Source organism: Hylobates moloch, unplaced genomic scaffold (genome assembly GCF_009828535.3).
Source record: "Hylobates moloch isolate HMO894 unplaced genomic scaffold, HMol_V3 SCAFFOLD_17, whole genome shotgun sequence".
NCBI lineage: Eukaryota > Metazoa > Chordata > Mammalia > Primates > Hylobatidae > Hylobates > Hylobates moloch.
The window spans coordinates 50,969,149-50,986,957 of NW_026652292.1; the positions used below are offsets into that span (position 1 = coordinate 50,969,149).

Below are 17,809 nucleotides of genomic sequence, written 5' to 3' on the forward strand. Positions count from 1 at the left end.
AATAAATATGTTCTAAAACATTAATCTTGTCTTAAATGTATCTGGAGTAGCACCAAAGGATTTTAAAAGGTTCATCCGTACAATTAAGTGTGAAGTAAATACCAGAGAAAACGTTCAAACTATGTATAGGATAAATACAAACTCCATATAAATAGTCTCTATTTCTTCCTATTGTATTTTTTAAAGTCCTCCAGAAATGTGTCAAAAATAAGGCACTATGTGAAGTTAGGCAACATAAAATTACTTTTGCATTTCAGGTAACATAGAATATAATTTTACGACCAAAATAGAACTCTCTAGCCAGGTATGGTGGCACATGCCTATAATCCCAGCTACTATGGAGGCTGAGGCAGGAGAATCACTTGAGCCTGGGAGGCAGAGGTTGCAGTGAGCCGAGACTGAGGCACTGCACTCCAGCCTGGGCAACAGAGCAAGACTCCGTCTCAGAAAAAAAAAAAAAAAAAATAGGACCCTCTATAGTCTAGTCACACAAAGACACACACACGATCATTTACTTTTTCCTTACCTGAATCAATACCAACAGGACCAAATAATTCATTAAGTTGAAAAGCCAGTTCAGGGGGTAATGCCAATTCCAGACAGTCTATGGTCAGAGATTTGGCCATCGCTGGAGTGGGATTCAATATCTCGGTTTTATCTTCCCCACTAACTCCAGCTGATAAACTACTTCCTGCCATTAGAATTTCCTTCATTTCCTTCTCATCTTCATTCATAAATTCTTCTTCATCTGAAAATTTCACATAATCCTTTGGAAAATTTTCATTTCTCTTTATTTCAAGAGAATCAGTAAAATAAATTTCTTCATTTAATTCAAGATTTGAAGTACTAGATACAAAGTCAAAAATATCAGAGAAATGTGAAGGAGAATGTATGTTGTCTCCAGTCTCTGTGACTACTAGGTTTTTTTCTGTTTCACTCATATCTTTAGGAGTAGTAGCTTTCAGAATACCTGGAAAGGACTGCTTACTGCTATATAAAAGTTCTTCCTGGCTGTTAGGAAGTATGTCGTTATTATTCTTTAGACCCACAGCAGCACTGGGAAATATACTTGTCATTGATTCATGGTTTTCAGGAGTGACAGCTCTCATTTCTGCCTGCTCTGAGTTTCCTCTTTCTGCATCACAAGTAGACTGTGAGTTAGCGTTACTAATACCAATCCCATGGCTAAACTCTGGCACAGGAGAATTACAATTCTCTAAAGTTCCTCTCTGGCTAATCATTTCTTTCAAATTCAACCCCAGAGAAAAAGGCCCAATTTGTGATCCATCACACGATTTTTGGAAATTCTCAAACTCTGTATCCTCACATAACTTAGTTTCAGAATCCAACAAAAGGCTTGTGGCCCAAATAATATCTTTATTACACCTTTCATATAAGTCTTTCAGGGCTTCTAATGAAAAGGATCCAAACAGTTTACAAAGAATGTTAAGATTTTCAGATTCATCTGCACTGGTAAGCTCACTTTCTTCAACAAACGTGCTTTTATCATACATTACTCTATATGGAATTGCTTCTTGAACATCTGATTTTGTGTTAATATTGAAAAGTTTTGGCTTAAATCCATCTAATCTTCCTGTTAATACTTTGATAGAATCTGAAATGCTAATTTTATTCTTTTCTATTTTCCATAAAAGAGCAAAATCCTGTGGTTCAGTCTGGGTGCACATGCCTATTTCTTTTCCAGGGTCTCTCTTAGGCATTTGCTCTTGACATTCAGCTAACATTTGTGGTTCTGCTACTCCAGAAACAGTTGGTGCACTATTGGTAAAAGTAAGAGGCAATGATGTGTGTTGCCCAAGACTCTTTTTACTTAGACAAGTCTGACTCTCACAGGTCATTTCACTGAGTAGCATTTCAGAACTTCCTAGATTGGAGCTACCCAATGTCTTTAGTTTTTGAGAGCTTGTGTCCCAACAGGCCTCATGTGCTGCAGACAAGGGTATTTCATTCATTTTGTCATTTGTTCCAATTTCTAGGTTGGGCTCACTTAAGCCAGTCTTTGGCATTCTTGATCTGTGTTCCCTCTGAGCTAAAGAATCAGATGAAGGCCAGTCACCCACAATGTTGAATGAGTTTTTTTCAATATTTTTATAAGCATCGTATTTATAGCTATCGAGTGGCTCTGAAGCATCATCACACTGTGACTTTGTGCCATCCTCTACACTTTCATGTGGAGATCCTCGTTGCTGGACACAATCTATATTCACAGATACACTGTTAACTAATTTGCGTGACTGAGGGTAATTATACTTTTTGTCACTTTGTACAGATGAAGTTTTTTCAGTTTTTCTGTTCCTTTTTGTCCTCTGACCAATAGTCTTATCAACTGGCCAGTCACCAACAAAATTTGATAGCTCATGTCTTGGGAACTTTTCCAAAGTCGATTTGCTTTTTTGTTTCCCAAAGGCTTTTTTCTTTACTGTTGCTCTTTCTTCCACTATTTCACCAGGTGAGGATTTTTCATTTTGAAGTGGTCCAGTATTTGTAAGATCACAGTCCTCTTGATGATTTTCACTACAGCAAGTAATAGGTGATACTCTCTCCATAGAACTATCTGTGTCAGTTTTACTATACCCTTTTACAGCCACCATTTCTATTTGCTCTTCTTCACTTTTGTCTGTTGCTTGGAGTTTGCTTTCAGAGTCAGAAAAATACATATGTGGAGTTTCCAGAATTAAAGCACTTTGAATGCTAGGACTCATATCACTTATTTCTTTTCTTCTTTTGTTTAAATCTGCATTAGAGAGATACGTAACATTCTCAGGTAACATTGTTTCTTTGGTTATGTCAAGATTCTTCTCTTCAATGAACTCTAGATGCTTCAAAGATGAAGATAAAATATTTTCTTCTTTTTCAGAGAGAATATCTTCATTGTCTCTTGGGCTGTAAGATTATTTTAAAGAGTATCATGAGAAAGTCTCTTATGCTGCCATCAATATTATGATTTAAAGAAGCATGAATTGACAGGGCACTTAACAGTTGTTCTGAAAATTTTATAAATAAACTACATTAAAATTATAAAAGCTAATTTTGATCTTTCTCTAATACACTATGAACACATTACATTGTTGTAACCCCATTACCTAGCATGATGCTTGGCATATATGAAGCAAACTTTTTTTTAAATTGAATAGTACATATGAGATTTTCAGTTTAGGTGTTAATTATGCATTAAAGTTAAAGCTCTGAATTTGTTCCCAGGAGAGGACACCACTTTCCTGGCTTCTTTCTGACCTTAGTTTTACATAGCTAAGCATATGTAAAATAGGTCTGATACAGAGGAAGCTTCATTTACAAAGTCACAAAGGGCCAACCAACGCTGTTTGCCCGATTAAGAGAAATTAGAGAAAAAGAGCTTTCCTTTGAAATGTCATTTGGTAAGATTTTTTAAAGCCATACTTAATGTTAATTTCAGACTCAGAGCACTTGTGCAAATCATTATACTCTCAACTTCAGTTAATTTTTCTCGATTAAATTTGTCAACACGTTTCCTTTTTTTTTTAACTTCAGGAGTGCTCGAAGTCCCAACTCTCGCAGGATGCCTTCCTAAGTGAAATCATACCTAACGCTGAGTTTTCTATGTGTTAGATGATGCTACTTTAAGTCTCTTGCATGTACTAATTCATAATCCTTATAAGATTTTTATGAGCAGAGTGTTATTATTGGCATTTTAGAAATGAAGAGCTGAAGTACAGAAAGATTTTGTAACTTGTCAGAGATTACAAAGCTTTGGGACTTTGAACCCAGGAAATATAGCTCAAGAAGTCCATGCTCTTAACCACTTTGCAACACTGTTTCTCAATAAAAAAAGCATTTATAAATTTTCTCTTCCCTATTCCCAACTCCTTTTTAACAGAGCCTCTCTATCCCTTACCATCATAACATACGGATAATTCAGACCTCTGGTTTCTTCTTTACTCTGTCTGTCAATTAATGCTGTTTTTATTTATTCACTTGTTTATGTGTCTTCATTGCTAAACAGAATCAGTGCTACCTTGGATTGCAAACTGTCAGAAGGCCATGACTTGTATTACTTGGTAAAAGTGTACCGTTAATAATTTTTATAACACTAGCTTGAAAGAGTATTTTCATTAAAACTTAAGGAAATTAAGAAGTGATTTGAGTGGATACAAAATAATAACAGCGAGAAGATAAGGGAAATACTGGATTAGCAGCGAGCATCACGTAAAACTGGCAGGAGAATTCATAGCATCATCACGGACTCACAAAACTCTGAGGACAATAAAAGAACTGTCATGTCATCTCTCATATGAACTCGTACCTCTCTTGATAACTACATACATCCCACTCCAGGTAAGACTATAACTAAACCCTTAAAAATAACAAAAGTCCACCTTATTGATTTTTTTATTTTTTGAGATGGAGTTTCGCTCTTGTTGCCCAGGGTGGAATGCAATGGCGTAATCTCAGCTCACCGCAACCTCTGCCTCCTGGGTTCAAGCAATTCTCCTACCTCAGCCTCCCAAGCAGCTGAGATTACAGGCATGCGCACCAGCCCGGCTAATTCTGTACTTTTAGTAGAGGCGGGGTTTCTCCATGTTGGTCAGGCTGGTCTCGAACTCCTGACCTCAGGTGATCCACCTGCCTCGGCCTCCCAAAGTGCTGGGATTACAGGTGTGAGCCACCACACCCGGCCAAGTCCACCTTATTTTTAAAGTTTATCAGCAATGATTCCACAAGCTCCAAAATTATACTTTTTAACAATTATATTTCAAATTGAATTTCGTACATAAGGCATTTTAACCTACCTAGTGCTTCTATCCTCACAAGAATATGCACACAACTCAATACGTTCAATTTTCTCTGGAACCGAAGAACTCATAATTATTGGCACTGAAACAAAACGCTGATAATGTTCCAACATTCTTGTTATTTTTTCTTTGCTTATCCCATGAATGTTACGCCTGAAAATTCCAGGGGAGAAAAGGGTTGAAGGAATATTGATAATTAAGTTTTTAAAAATCAGAACATATGCCTAGAAAAACAATAATATATTTCTAATAGATAAGAATATCAAAGCTGCTTTATTGTGACCACAATATATACAACTGGATTCTAATTTTCATTTTGTTAAGGATTTCTTAAATTACACACTTTAAGTTCAAACAAAGAAAAAATATTCTAGTATTTGAAGTTTCTAGATGCTCAAATATGAAGTTAGTTGTTTGTGTTTTCACTCATGGTGGCTTTTTTAAAAATGTTTTTTATTATAAGCTCATATTTGGTTGAACTTAATATATGAGAATTCTGAGGCCTTCAACTCGGAGTTCTTTCACACAGCATCTAGGTTTATACCTGCCAGGAGGCCAGATGTTATGCTTTAAGCTCCTCAAAGGTTTGGTCTTAATGAAAACATCTCAATTGCAACTTTCCTGTCTTGGGTTGAATTCAAGGCTTTGTGACTGGATCCCAGGAATAATATGCATTTGCCAGTTGGGCAAATCTGGCTTTCATATTTACCTACCTCGATCTTGTCTGGTTTCAGATCACAGAGAAGCAAAGAGATAGAAAATATGAAAGAGAGGTTAAGAGTCATAGGAGCCAGAGCCAAAAGTTCTAGTATATATCTAATCTAAGTCCCGGAAAGAGAAGAGAATGCATGGGACGGAAGCAATGTAAAGAAAAATGCTGAGAATTTTCCAGAACTGATGAAAAACACCAATCCCTTAATTTCAGAAGCCAACAAATGCCAAACAAGATAAAAAATAAGAAATCCATAACTAGAAACATAGTACTGAAATTGTCATTCACCAAAGACAAAGAGATGATATTAAAAGCAACCAGAAATTTTAAAAAATCATTTCAAAACTATCTACAAAGAAACAATTAGAATGACAGCTGACTTCAAGTGTTATCTTCGACAACAGAAAATAACTGTCAGTATAGAATATACATATCCAGCAAAAGTATCTTACAAGAATGAGGGCAATAAAAAGATTTGCAGATTTTAAAAAAAGAATTTGACACCAAGCAGACCCTTACTGTAAAGAAAATTCTCAAAGATGAACATCAGGCAGAAGGAAATTCCCAGATGAAAGGTATATGATGCAAGAAAAAAATGAAGCAGAAAGCAATAACTAGATGAATAAGTGAAAACAAACACTACCTGTATATTCTGGACAATGACAGCATGTAAATTGAGAGGGAGGCAAGTGTCAGAATTACAATGTTTTAAAGTCTTCGTATGCGTGAGGAGGAAAGCCAAGAAAACGGTTTGACTTTAGATTTAAAGTCTGCATGATAAAACTTGCAAGGTAACCACTAAAAGAACAAAAATAGTATACATGATTCCCAAATTAGTAGAGAAGAAAAAAATTTAATACAAAATTTGGAAACAGTTTTAAAAATTTTAAGGCCAGGCGCGGTGGCTCACGCCTGTAATCCCAGCACTTTGGGAGGCCAAGACGGGCGGATCACGAGGTCAGGAGATCGAGACCATCCTGGCTAACACGGTGAAACCCCGTCTCCACTAAAAATACAAAAAATTAGCCGGGCGAGGTGGCGGGCGCCTGTAGTCCCAGCTACGCGGGAGGCTGAGGCAGGAGAATGGCCTGAACCCTGGGGCGCGGAGCCTGCAGTGAGCCGAGATCGCGCCACTGCACTCCAGCCTGGGTGAAAGAGCGAGACTCCGTCTCGAAAAAAAAAAAAAAAATTTAAATAACGCATGATAGGAAAAAAAAATCCAACTACATCATTTTCTATAATAGAAGAACAATCACAGAAAAGGTGAGATAAACAAAAAGCACAGAATGAGACAAGATCAATTATATGAATAATTGTAAGAAACAAGATCAATTATATGAATAACCAAAATAACCATAAAAGAACTAAGTTTATCAGTTAAAAGTCAAGGTCGACAGAGTGGATTTCGAAAAATCCAGCCATCATGCTTACAAGAGATACATCGAACATAAAAATATTCAAAGTATGAAAAAAGAAATAACAAATACTAACTAAAAGGAGGCTGATGTAGGTCTATCAATATTAGACAAATTACACTTTACAACAAAAATCACTACTAAAGACAAAAGAAAATCACTAGAAAATAATAAAAGGTTCAATTAATTAGGGTAATATAAAAATCTTAAGCTTGTATACATTTCAAAAACTACCCTCCAAATATACAAAGCAAACATAGGCAGAATTATAAGGAGAACTTCAACATAATAAAGGGAGATTTCAACATTCATCTCTCAAATATAGGAGATATGAGTAACAATAAGCATGATTTAATGGATATATTAACACATTGTAATCATGTACATTCTTATCAAGCAAATATGAAATGTATAAAAAAATCAACACTTAACTAGGCCAAAAAAATCTTAAAAATATCAGTGAATTAGTATCGTACAAACTACACAACCTGACCTATTGTAGTTAAGTTGAAAACCAATTTTTATAAAAGACAAAACACTCATCTGTTCAGAAATTTAAAAACACAGTACTAAATAACCCAAGAGTTAAAGAACGAAATTAATTATAATGCAAACTAGAAAATAACTAAATAAAACAAAAATAAAGTATTATATATTAAAATTATGAGAGCAGCTGAAATAATACATAGGAAAATTTTATTTTCTTGGAAGACAGAGTCTCGCTCTGTTGCCCAGGCTGGAGTGCAATGGCACAATCACAGCTCATCACAGCCTCGACCTCCCAGGCTACAGCAATCCTGCCACCTCAGCATCAGAGTACCTGGGACCACAGGCACACGCCACTATACCCAGCTAATTTTTTTATTTTTTGTAGAATCAGGGTCCCACTCTGTGCCCAGACTAATCTCAAACTCCTGGGCTCAAGAAATCCTCCTGCCTCAGCCTCCCAAAGTACTGGGATCACAGGCAGGAGCCACCACACCTGGCATACATAGGGAAATTTTAACATCAAACGTCATATTAGAAAATGACCTAAACCTTCAAATAGAGAAGTTTAAAACACAAGAGAATAAAAAAAGGAAAATTGATTTTTTAAAGCAATAAAGGTAGAATAATGAGAAGCAGAAATTAATTAAACATTAAAAAACTTACAATGGAGTTCAAATAAAGCTGAGACTTGTTTATCTGAAAAGGCTAATTAAAAAATCTGATCTCTGATGAGAATAATAAAGAAAAAAGAAGGAAGATAAACATACTAAGATTGCAGGAGGGAACTTAACTGCTAACACAGTAGATGTGTAAACAGTAAGAGACTACTATAATTGCTTTAATAAAGTCTTAATAAATTTGGAAACGTTGCTATAACGGAAAAATTCCAACTAAACATTCTCACAAAGAAAACATCAGATCCAAAGAATTTTTAAAGTAAATTCTAACATTCAAACTTAGATAAACCTAGAAAAGAAGAAAAGAGGAGACACTTCCCAATTAATTTCATGATCCTAAAACTATGATATCACAGTGAGGCAAGACAAGTCAAGGAATAAAAAAAAAAACTGTAGGTCAATCTCATTTATTTATAAAGATGCAAAAATCCTAAATGAAATATCAGAAAACCAAACTCAGTAATCTTTCAAAAGGAAATGAAAAGGAAGTAGTGACACATGCTACAACATGAATGAGCCTTAAAAACATTATGCTAAGTGAAAAGATGCCAGACACAAACAGCCACATATTGTATGTTCCATTTATATGCAGTATACACAACAGGAAAACCCATAAATACAGAACACACATTAGTGGTTGCCAAGAGGAGGGGGGAACCAGAGTAACTGCTTGTAGGCATAGGGCTTCTTTGGAGGAAATGGAAAAGTTCTGAAATTACATAGGGGTGATGTTCACACAACACTGTGAATTTACTAAAATTAGGTTGTCCTTTAGTACTAAAGGTAGTTGAAATTGCCAAGAAAAAAAAATAGCCTAACCAAAATGAAGTTAGGGCTATCTCCATGGAAGTAAAAAACACAAAGCAAAACACATTGTACGTCCATGCCTTGACTAACATTTTTATTCAAGTCAACCAACTGAATAAAGAAAAAAGTATAGCCATAGTGGGAGGCAGGAGGCAGGCATGGAGTGAGATATCTGGACAGCTGGATATTTGCTACCTTTTCCATCTCTACATCCGTACTACCTTCCAGTGCTCTAAGTCACTAAGCAGCTACAACAATCCACATCTCCCAGTAGCACATAGTTCAGGTGTGCCAAATCCTAGGGTCTGTTCTAGTTTTAGATATTAACATATGATTCAAAGTAATAAAGTACAGGCTGGGCATGGTGGCTCACACCTGTGGTCCCAGCACTTTGGGAGGCAGAGGCAGGAGGATCGCTTGAGGCCAGGAGTTCAAGACCAGCCTGGGTAACATGGCAAAACCCTGTCTCTATATTTAAATAAATAAATACGTAAATAAATAAATAATAAAAACTCAAAAAAGGTAATAAGAAACAGAATATATAATACAAGGGGAATTTTTACTGTAAATTAACTCAATTTTAGAAACACAAACTCTTCATAAAACTGGACAAAAAGCTGTAAGCAATAGAAATGAAGTTACAATCTAATCAATTCATTCATCATTTACAAAGGCAAAAATCTAGATGGACCTTGTCTGTCTGCCGTTATATAAAAAGCATGTTAGGTAGCCTCCAAGTTTTACCTTGCAAGTTCCTTTGGTTTAAACTTCCACCATGTGTCTGGTTCCCGAAAAAGGACTTTATATTTGTGTTTCTGAGACTACATACAACAAAGACAAAAACATTTTAAAATAGGTATTTCCAAGAAATTAAAATTATTGTTCCCAAATTTATAACATGTAAAATGTAAAGATTATCTAATCTTGATGAGTGTGTTAAAATGGGAAAATATACAATCACTTTAACCCAGCAATTAACTATAAGAAATTTATGCTGATACTTATATAAGAGCATTTATTTATATAATACATATATTAGATATATGCCAGGATAGCCAGTTTTCCAGTATTTGTAACAGCAAAAGAATACAAATAACTACATGGCTATTAATACAGAACTGACTAAATAAGTGAAGGTATAACCACAAGATGAAAATACTACACAGTAATTTTTTAAATTCTACATGTGTTAATGACAGAATGTTCTTTAAAAAAAAGTTAAGAAAGGAAGATAAAGAATTTTCTGCCAGACATGGTGGCTCATGCCTGTAATCCCAACATTTTGAGAGGCCGAGGTGGGTGAATTAACTGAGGTCAGGAGTTCGATGAAACTGTATAAAAAAAAAAATTACTGGCATATGGCGGGCCTGTAACCACTTCTCAGGAGGCTGAAGAAAAACCAGGAGGCAGGGGCATGACCAGAACACTGACCCACCTGGCAAAAAAAAAAAAAAAAAAAAAAAAAAAGGTGGGCAAAAAAGAGCAAGAAGGGAAAGAGGATTAGGTATAGGTCAGGTAAAGGGAAAAGGCTTCAACATTAAAAGAAATCTGGCAAATTCAGAGAAAATAGCTGAGTTTACAGAATGCTGAATTTCTCAGAACAGCAAAATTTCAAAAGAAATTTGGGGAAAAACAAAGGACCAAGAAATTTTGATTCTGCCAAGTATGAGGAAAAGGAAATAAATATATATAACATACGTACGAACAACAAAAAAATTATAATTTAGTACCACTACCTTTTCATAAAAGACCCCCAAAAAACAAAACAATCTTAGAGTTCAAAAATTGAATTTCAGAATTAAAAAATTTACCTTTATGGAAAAACTCAGCTAAATGGCCTAATTTCCTCATTTTGCTGAAGACCAAGGAAAGCTCATTTACAGACTATCCAAGCTTCTGAGATTCTTAAGTGCTTCAGATTCACTTTCATAATTAATGTTCCCCAATAATTGCATACAAACTGTTATAAACTTATGACAACTTATGGTACTAACCAAAACAACATATGGTTTCATTTCCCATGCCTGTAGGTTTGTATTATCTATAATTATAGGAGATATCTTCTTCTCAAATGCTTCTTTTGCTGAAAAACATAACAGATAATTAAAAATCATTTTTTAAATAACAATATTAAGATTGTGATTTTCAAAAAATCTGATCTTTTCATAATTTGAAAAACACAATGTGCTAATTTTACTCACTGCTCAACTTCTAAATATCCCTTTGGGGACATAAAAATTAAGTAAGTATGGGTTGGCTGGGCATGGTGGCTCACGCCCATAATCCCAGCACTTTGGGAGGCCAGGAGTTCGAGACCAGCCTGGCCAACATGGTGAACTCCCATCTCTACTAAAAATACAAAAGTTATTTGGACGTGGTGATGCCCACCTGCAGTCCCAGCTACTCAGGAGGCTGAGATAAGAGAATCACTTGAAACCAGGAGGCAGATGTTGCAGTGAGCCAAGATCGGGCCACTGCACTCCAGCCTGGGCAACAGAGTGAGACTCTGCCTAAAAAATACAAAACAAGGCCGGGTGTGGTGGCTCACGCCTGTAATCCTAGCACTTTGGGAGACAAAGGCAGGCGGATCATGAGGTCAGGAGTTCGAGACCAACCTGGCCAACATATTGAAACCCCGTCTCTACTAAAAATACAAAAATTAGCCAGGTGTGGTGGCACGAGCCCGTAGTCCCAATTACTTGGGAGGCTGAGGCAGGAGAATCACTTGAACCCGGTATGCAGAGGTTGCAGTGAGCTGAGACCACATCATTGTACTCCAGCCTGGGTGACAGAGTAAGACTCCGTCTCAAAAAAAACCCCACATATTAAGACTGTCAAGCAAGAGATAAAGACCTTGAGTAGAAAAATTAAAATCAAACTATAGTCTTGAGTTTAGTTAATAATAATAAACCAATTTTAGTTTTGACAAATGCATCCTAGTTATATTAGATGTTAACATGAAGGATAAATGAGTGAAGGGTATACAGAAGCTTTCCACAGTATCTCTGCAACTTTTCCACAAATCTAAAATTATTCAAAAATAAAGTTTAAAAACAACAAACACAAATGGACAAATATACACACACACACAATGTAATGATCTGAAATAAAGAAAACATTATAATACACCATTGCACAAGGGATTTTCTTACCTTTCTTCCAAAGGAATTAGACCATACAGGAAATTAATGATGTACCACAACAAGTAAGTCTTACAAGTAATTTATTTGGAAGTTTTCAAAGTTCTGCCCAGTCTCTAACAACTCACTAATGAAGAAACAAAGAACCAACTTAAAAATGGGCAAAGGAGGCTGGGCACGGTACCTCACACCACCTATGATATCAGCACTTTGGGATACTGAGGTGGACGGATCACCTGAGGTTAGGAGTTCGAGACCATCCTGGCCAACATAGTGAAACTCCGTCTCTATTAAAAATACAAAAATTAGCCGGGCATGGTGGCATGCACCTGTAATCCCAGCTACTAGGGAGGCTGAGGCATGAGAATCACTTGAGCCCAGGAGGCGGAGGTTGCTATGAGCCAAGATCGTGCCAGTGCACTTCAGTCTAAGTGACAGAGCAAATATGAATAGATATTTCTCCAGAGAAGATATACAAATGGCCAATAAACACACAAAAAGATGTTCCACATCATTAGCCATCAGAGAAAAGCAAATTGAAACCACAATGAGATACCACTTCACACCTACCAGAATAGGAATAATCAAAAAAACAGACAATAACAAGTGTTGGTGAGGATGTGGAAAAGTTGAAACCCTCATAAATTATTAGAGGAAACATAAGAAGGTGTGATTGCTTTGGAAAACAGCATGGCAGTTCCTAAAAAGGCTAGACATAGACATGTGTGTTTGTTTATAGCAGCACTGTTCTTAATAGCCAAAAAGTGAAAACAACTCAAATGTCTATTAACTGATGAACAGATTAATAAAATGTGATATATCCACCCAATGGAATCTTACTCATCCATAAAAAGGAATGAAACACATGCTACAACATGGATGAAGCTTGAAAACATTATACTAAGTGAAAGAAGCCAGTCACAAAAGTCCACATGTTGTAGGTGAATTTGATAGGCAAATTATCTATAGCGACAAAACACAGACTGGAAAGAAATGAAGAGTGACTGCTAATAGGTACAGAATCTTTCTGAGATGACAAAAATGTTCTAACATTTAGCGTGTTCTAAAAGTTGCAGCAAAACCCAATTAAATAGAGTGTAGGGATGAATGTACAGCCCTGAATATTAAGTTCTAAAAACCATCGAATTGTACAATTTAAATGGATGATTTGTATGGCACATGAATTTTGTCTTAACAAAGCAGTTTTAAAATGAATTCCACCTATTAACATGTATTATTGTTGCTGTTATAAGGGCATGCTGAACCATGATAACACTTTTTTTTTTTTTTTTTTTTGAGTCAGTCTCGCCCTGTCACACAGGCTGGAGTGCAGTGGTGGGATCTTGGCTCAGTGAAACCTCCGCCTCCCAGGTTCAAGCAATTCTCCTGCCTCAGCCTCCCAAGTAGCTGGGACTACAGGTGTGCACCACCATGCCCAGTTAACTTTTGTGTTTTTAGTAGAGATGGGGTAACGCCATGTTAGCCAGGCTGGTCTCAAACTCCTGACCTCAGGTGATCCATCTGCCTAAGCCTCCCAAAGTGCTGGAATTACAGGCGTGAGCCACCGCGCCCAGCCAATGTTAACACTTTTTACCTTCATTTAACTTTCACAACAATTCTGGGAGTTAAGTATTATTATTCCCTTTTACAAAAGGGACACTGGGCCTTGGAAAGTATAAGTAACTTGCACAAGATCATATAGCTAGTAACTGGTGAATCCAAGGGTGATCTTCATCACCAAATCATACCGCCTCCTTTGGTTTTAGTTATGTTGGCATTTTCAGATTCCTGAATTCTTAATCTTTAATTCAAAAAAGAATATATAAAAATTTAACAATGTCTAAAGATGGCAAACTCAAGAATCACCTTTACAGTACACTTATCATAAAAGACTGAGGGCCAGGTGCGGTGGCTCATGTCTGTAATCCCAGCACTTTGGGAGGCCAAGATAGGCGGATCATGAAGTCAAGAGATCGAGACCATCCTGCCCAACATGGTGAAACCCTGTCTCTACTAAAAATACAAAAATTAGCTGGGCGTGGTGGCATATGCCTGTAGTCCCAGCTACTCAGGAGCTGAGGCAGGAGAATCGCTTAAACTCAGGAGGCAGACATTGCAGTGAGCCGAGATCGTGCCACTGCACTCCAGCCTGGCAACAGAGCAGGACTTTGTCTCAAAAAAAAAAAAAAAAAAAACCTGAGGAAAATATAGTCCCTATATCTTAATAAGATTCTCCACAGAAAATTCAAACTATGCAAATAAACATTTAATGATAAAACCATCTTCACTGAATAGACAGTTATGCTAGCAAGGAAACTAAATTTTTACCTATGATGTCCCTACAGATTCAGTTTAGAGAGTCATTTTTATTCTCACACTATCTTCCATAAAAAGTAAACCAATCGCCAGGCGTAGTGGCTCATGCCTGTAATGCCAGCACTTTGGGAGGCCGAGGCAGGTGAATCACAAGGTCAGGCGTTCAAGACCAGCCTGGCCAACATGGTGAAATCCTGTCTCTACTAAAAATACAAAAATTAGCCAGGCATGGTGGCACGCGCCTGTAATCCCAGCTACTCGGGAGGAGGCTGAGGCAGGAGAATCACTTGAACCCGGGAGGCAGAGGTTGCACTGAGCCAAGATCACGCCACTGCACTCCAGCCTGGGCGACACAGCAAGACTTCATCTCAAAAAAAAAAAGAGTAAACCAATCTAAGGAAAACCAGTGGTTAACTGGTCAAATTCCATTTCTAGTGGTTCAAATTCCATTTTAGAAAGTAGTAACCAGGCTGGGCATGGTGGCTCAAACCTGCAATCCCAGCACTTTCAGAGGCCGAGGTAGGCAGGCCACTTCAGGCCAGGAGTTTGAGACAAGCCTGGCCCTGGCCAATGTGGCAAAACCCCATCTCTACTAAAAATACAAAAATTAGCCAGGTATGGTGGCACACGCCTATAGTCCCAACTACTCAGGCTGGGAGGCTGAGGCATGAGAATCACTTGAACATGGGAGGTGAAGGTTGCAGTGAGCTGAGATCACACCATTGCACTGCAGCCAGGGCAACAGAGCAAGATACTGTGTCAAAAAAAAAAAAAAAAAAAGACACATAGGAAACAACTGCAATTTCCTTACAGCTATTCTGAGACCCAAGTAGAAAATTAGATTTACTTCTCAAAAGATCCCTACTGATAACTTAAATATGCCACACAATATTCTAAGTACCTGACAAAAATTAACTCTTTGAATCCTTATAACAACCCTATAAGACAAACTCACCTCTCACTATGTAACATAAGAATTAATGTTAACGATAGTTAAAATTTTATATATACTATACAGTTATAGGCCACGCACGGTGGCTCACACCTGTAATCTCAGCACTTTGGGAGGCCAAGGCAGGCGGATCAATTAAGGTCAGGAGTTCGAGACCAGCCTGGCCAACAAGGGGAAACTCCGTCTCTACAAAAAATATCTAAATTAGCCAGGTGTGATGGCATGCACCTGTAATCCCAGCTACTCAGGAAGCTGAGGAAGGAGAATCACTTGAACCCAGACTGCACCACTGCACTACAGCCTGGGCGCAAAGTGAGACTCCATCTCGAAAAAAAAAAAAAATTCCAAGCCAATTTAACTGGGCGCAGTGGCTCACTTCTGCAAACTTGGCACTTTGGGAGGTGGAGAGAGGCAGATTGCTCGAGCCCAGGAATTCAAGACCAGCCTGGACAACAAAGTGAGATCCTGTCTCTACAAAAAATACAAAAATTAGCCAGGCATGGTGGCACATCTGTGGTCCCAGCTACTTGGGAGGCTAAGGTGCGAGGATCACCTGAACCAAGAAGTCAAGGCTGCAGTGAGCCAAGATCATGCCACTGCACTCTAGCCTGTGCAACATAGCGAGACCCTGTCTCAAAAAACAAAAAGAAACACACAAACAAATACTAAGTGAATTTTTTCTCTATATTACTCATAACATTACCCAGAATCTGATTATCTGTTCTTACCACGATTCTGGTTCCATTCATGTGCTTCTCCTAAGTACTTTACATCAAACTGGTATTGTCCATTTATATAAAAATAATCATCAGTACTAAGAATGACTCCACTTGGATTATCCTCTTGCAAAGTCCTGTGAAAGATAAATGAAATAATTTTCATTACCTTTTCTTCTAAATTTTCTCTCCTAATTTTTCCAAAGTCATAAACCAAATAAATGATTCAAGTACTATCATTTTGCAGATCACATGAGGCCAGTTCAAGGCCAGCCTGGCCAACATGGTGAAACCTCATCTCTACTAAACATACAAAAATTAGCCAGGTATGGTGGCATGCACCTATAGTCCCAGCTACTAGGGAGGCTGAGGCATGAGAATTGCTAGAACCCAGGAGGCAGAGGTTGCAGTGAGCTGAGATTGCACCACTGTACTCCAGTCTGGGCGACAGAGCAAGACTGTGTCTCAAAAAAATAAATAAATAAAATAAAAGAGTAAAAATCAGCCTGGGCAACATAGCAAGAACCTAACTATACAAAAAAGACAAAAATTAGGCAGGTGTGGTAGTGTGCACCTATAGTCCCAGCTGCTTGGGAAGCTAAGTTGGGAGGATCACTTGAACCCAGGAGGTTTAGGTTACAGTGAGCCAAGGTTGCACCACTGCACTCCAGCCTGGGTGACAGAATAAGACCCTCTCTCAAAAAAAAAGAAAAAAAAAAATTAAACACAAATAGATAAATAAAAGAATAAGGCCGGGTGCGGTGGCTCACGCCTGTAATCCCAGCACTTTGGGAGGCCAAGGCAGGCGGATCACGAGGTCAGAAGATCGAGACCATCCTGGCTAACACAGTAAAACCCTGTCTCTACTAAAAATACAAAAAATTAGCCAGGTGTGGTGGCGGGCGCCTGTAGTCCCATAGTCCCAGCTACTCGGGAAGCTGAGGTAGGAGAATGGCGTGAACCCGGGAGGCAGAGCTTGCAGTGAGCCTAGATCACGCCACTGCACTCCATCCTGGGTGACAGAGCAAGACTCCGTCAAAAAAAAAAAGAATAAACATATTATAATATTCAAACAAATCATACTGAAAATACTCTAAGCAGAAGTTTAATTCCAAAAAAATCTGACCTAAGGCAGGTCTATTTTGCTGTACGTAAATTATTATTCAGAAACTTGTTTTTAATGTTATGAAGACCTTTTATCCTTAACTATAAAATATTTATAATGGTTAGAAGATTAACAAATTTTTAATTATCCTTTTCTGAAAATATATGTCCCTTTCTGTAGCATCTATTAAGCGCCAGGCACTGTTTTAAGCACTGAGCATATATCATGAACAAAAAAAGACAAAAATGCTTGCACTCACGGAGCTTACATTCTAGTGAATGCTCATTTGATCCCAATTCCTATGTTTATCCTCTTCTCTTTGTAGCTTTCCCTTCTCTGACACTTCGTTTTTTACTGTTAAACATGTATATATCTCAGCTATCTTTAAGAATTCTAACCAGGCTGGGTATGATAGCTCATGCCTATAGTCCCAGCACTTTGGGAGGCTGAGGTGGGAGGACTGCTTGAGCCCAGGAGTTTGAGATGAGCCTGGGCAAGATGGCAAGACTCTATCTCTACAAAAAATTTAAAAATGAGTCGAGTGTGGTGGCCCATGCCTGTAGTCCTAGCTACTCGGGAGGCCAAGGCAGGAGGATTGCTTGAACCCAGGAATTCAAGGCAACAATGAGCTATCATCATGCCACTGCACTCCAGCCTGGTTGACAAAGCAAGACCCTGTCTCTTAAA

General features: G+C 37.7%; 1 protein-coding gene across 5 annotated transcripts in view; it reads right to left on the minus strand.

Moving 5' to 3' along the window:
• The window catches only part of N4BP2 (NEDD4 binding protein 2), a 96,237-nt gene that overhangs the window by 32,001 nt on the left and 46,427 nt on the right, over positions 1-17,809 (minus strand). For all 5 annotated transcript variants that reach the window (XM_058430164.1, XM_058430162.1, XM_032135406.2 and 2 more), the window contains 5 exons: positions 16,030-16,154; positions 10,888-10,976; positions 9,638-9,714; positions 4,791-4,946; positions 527-2,904 (listed from right to left, as the gene is read on the minus strand). In XM_058430164.1, coding sequence (XP_058286147.1) covers positions 527-2,904; positions 4,791-4,946; positions 9,638-9,714; positions 10,888-10,976; positions 16,030-16,154 — 2,825 coding nt within the window. The remainder of the gene's footprint in view (positions 1-526; positions 2,905-4,790; positions 4,947-9,637; positions 9,715-10,887; positions 10,977-16,029; positions 16,155-17,809) is intronic.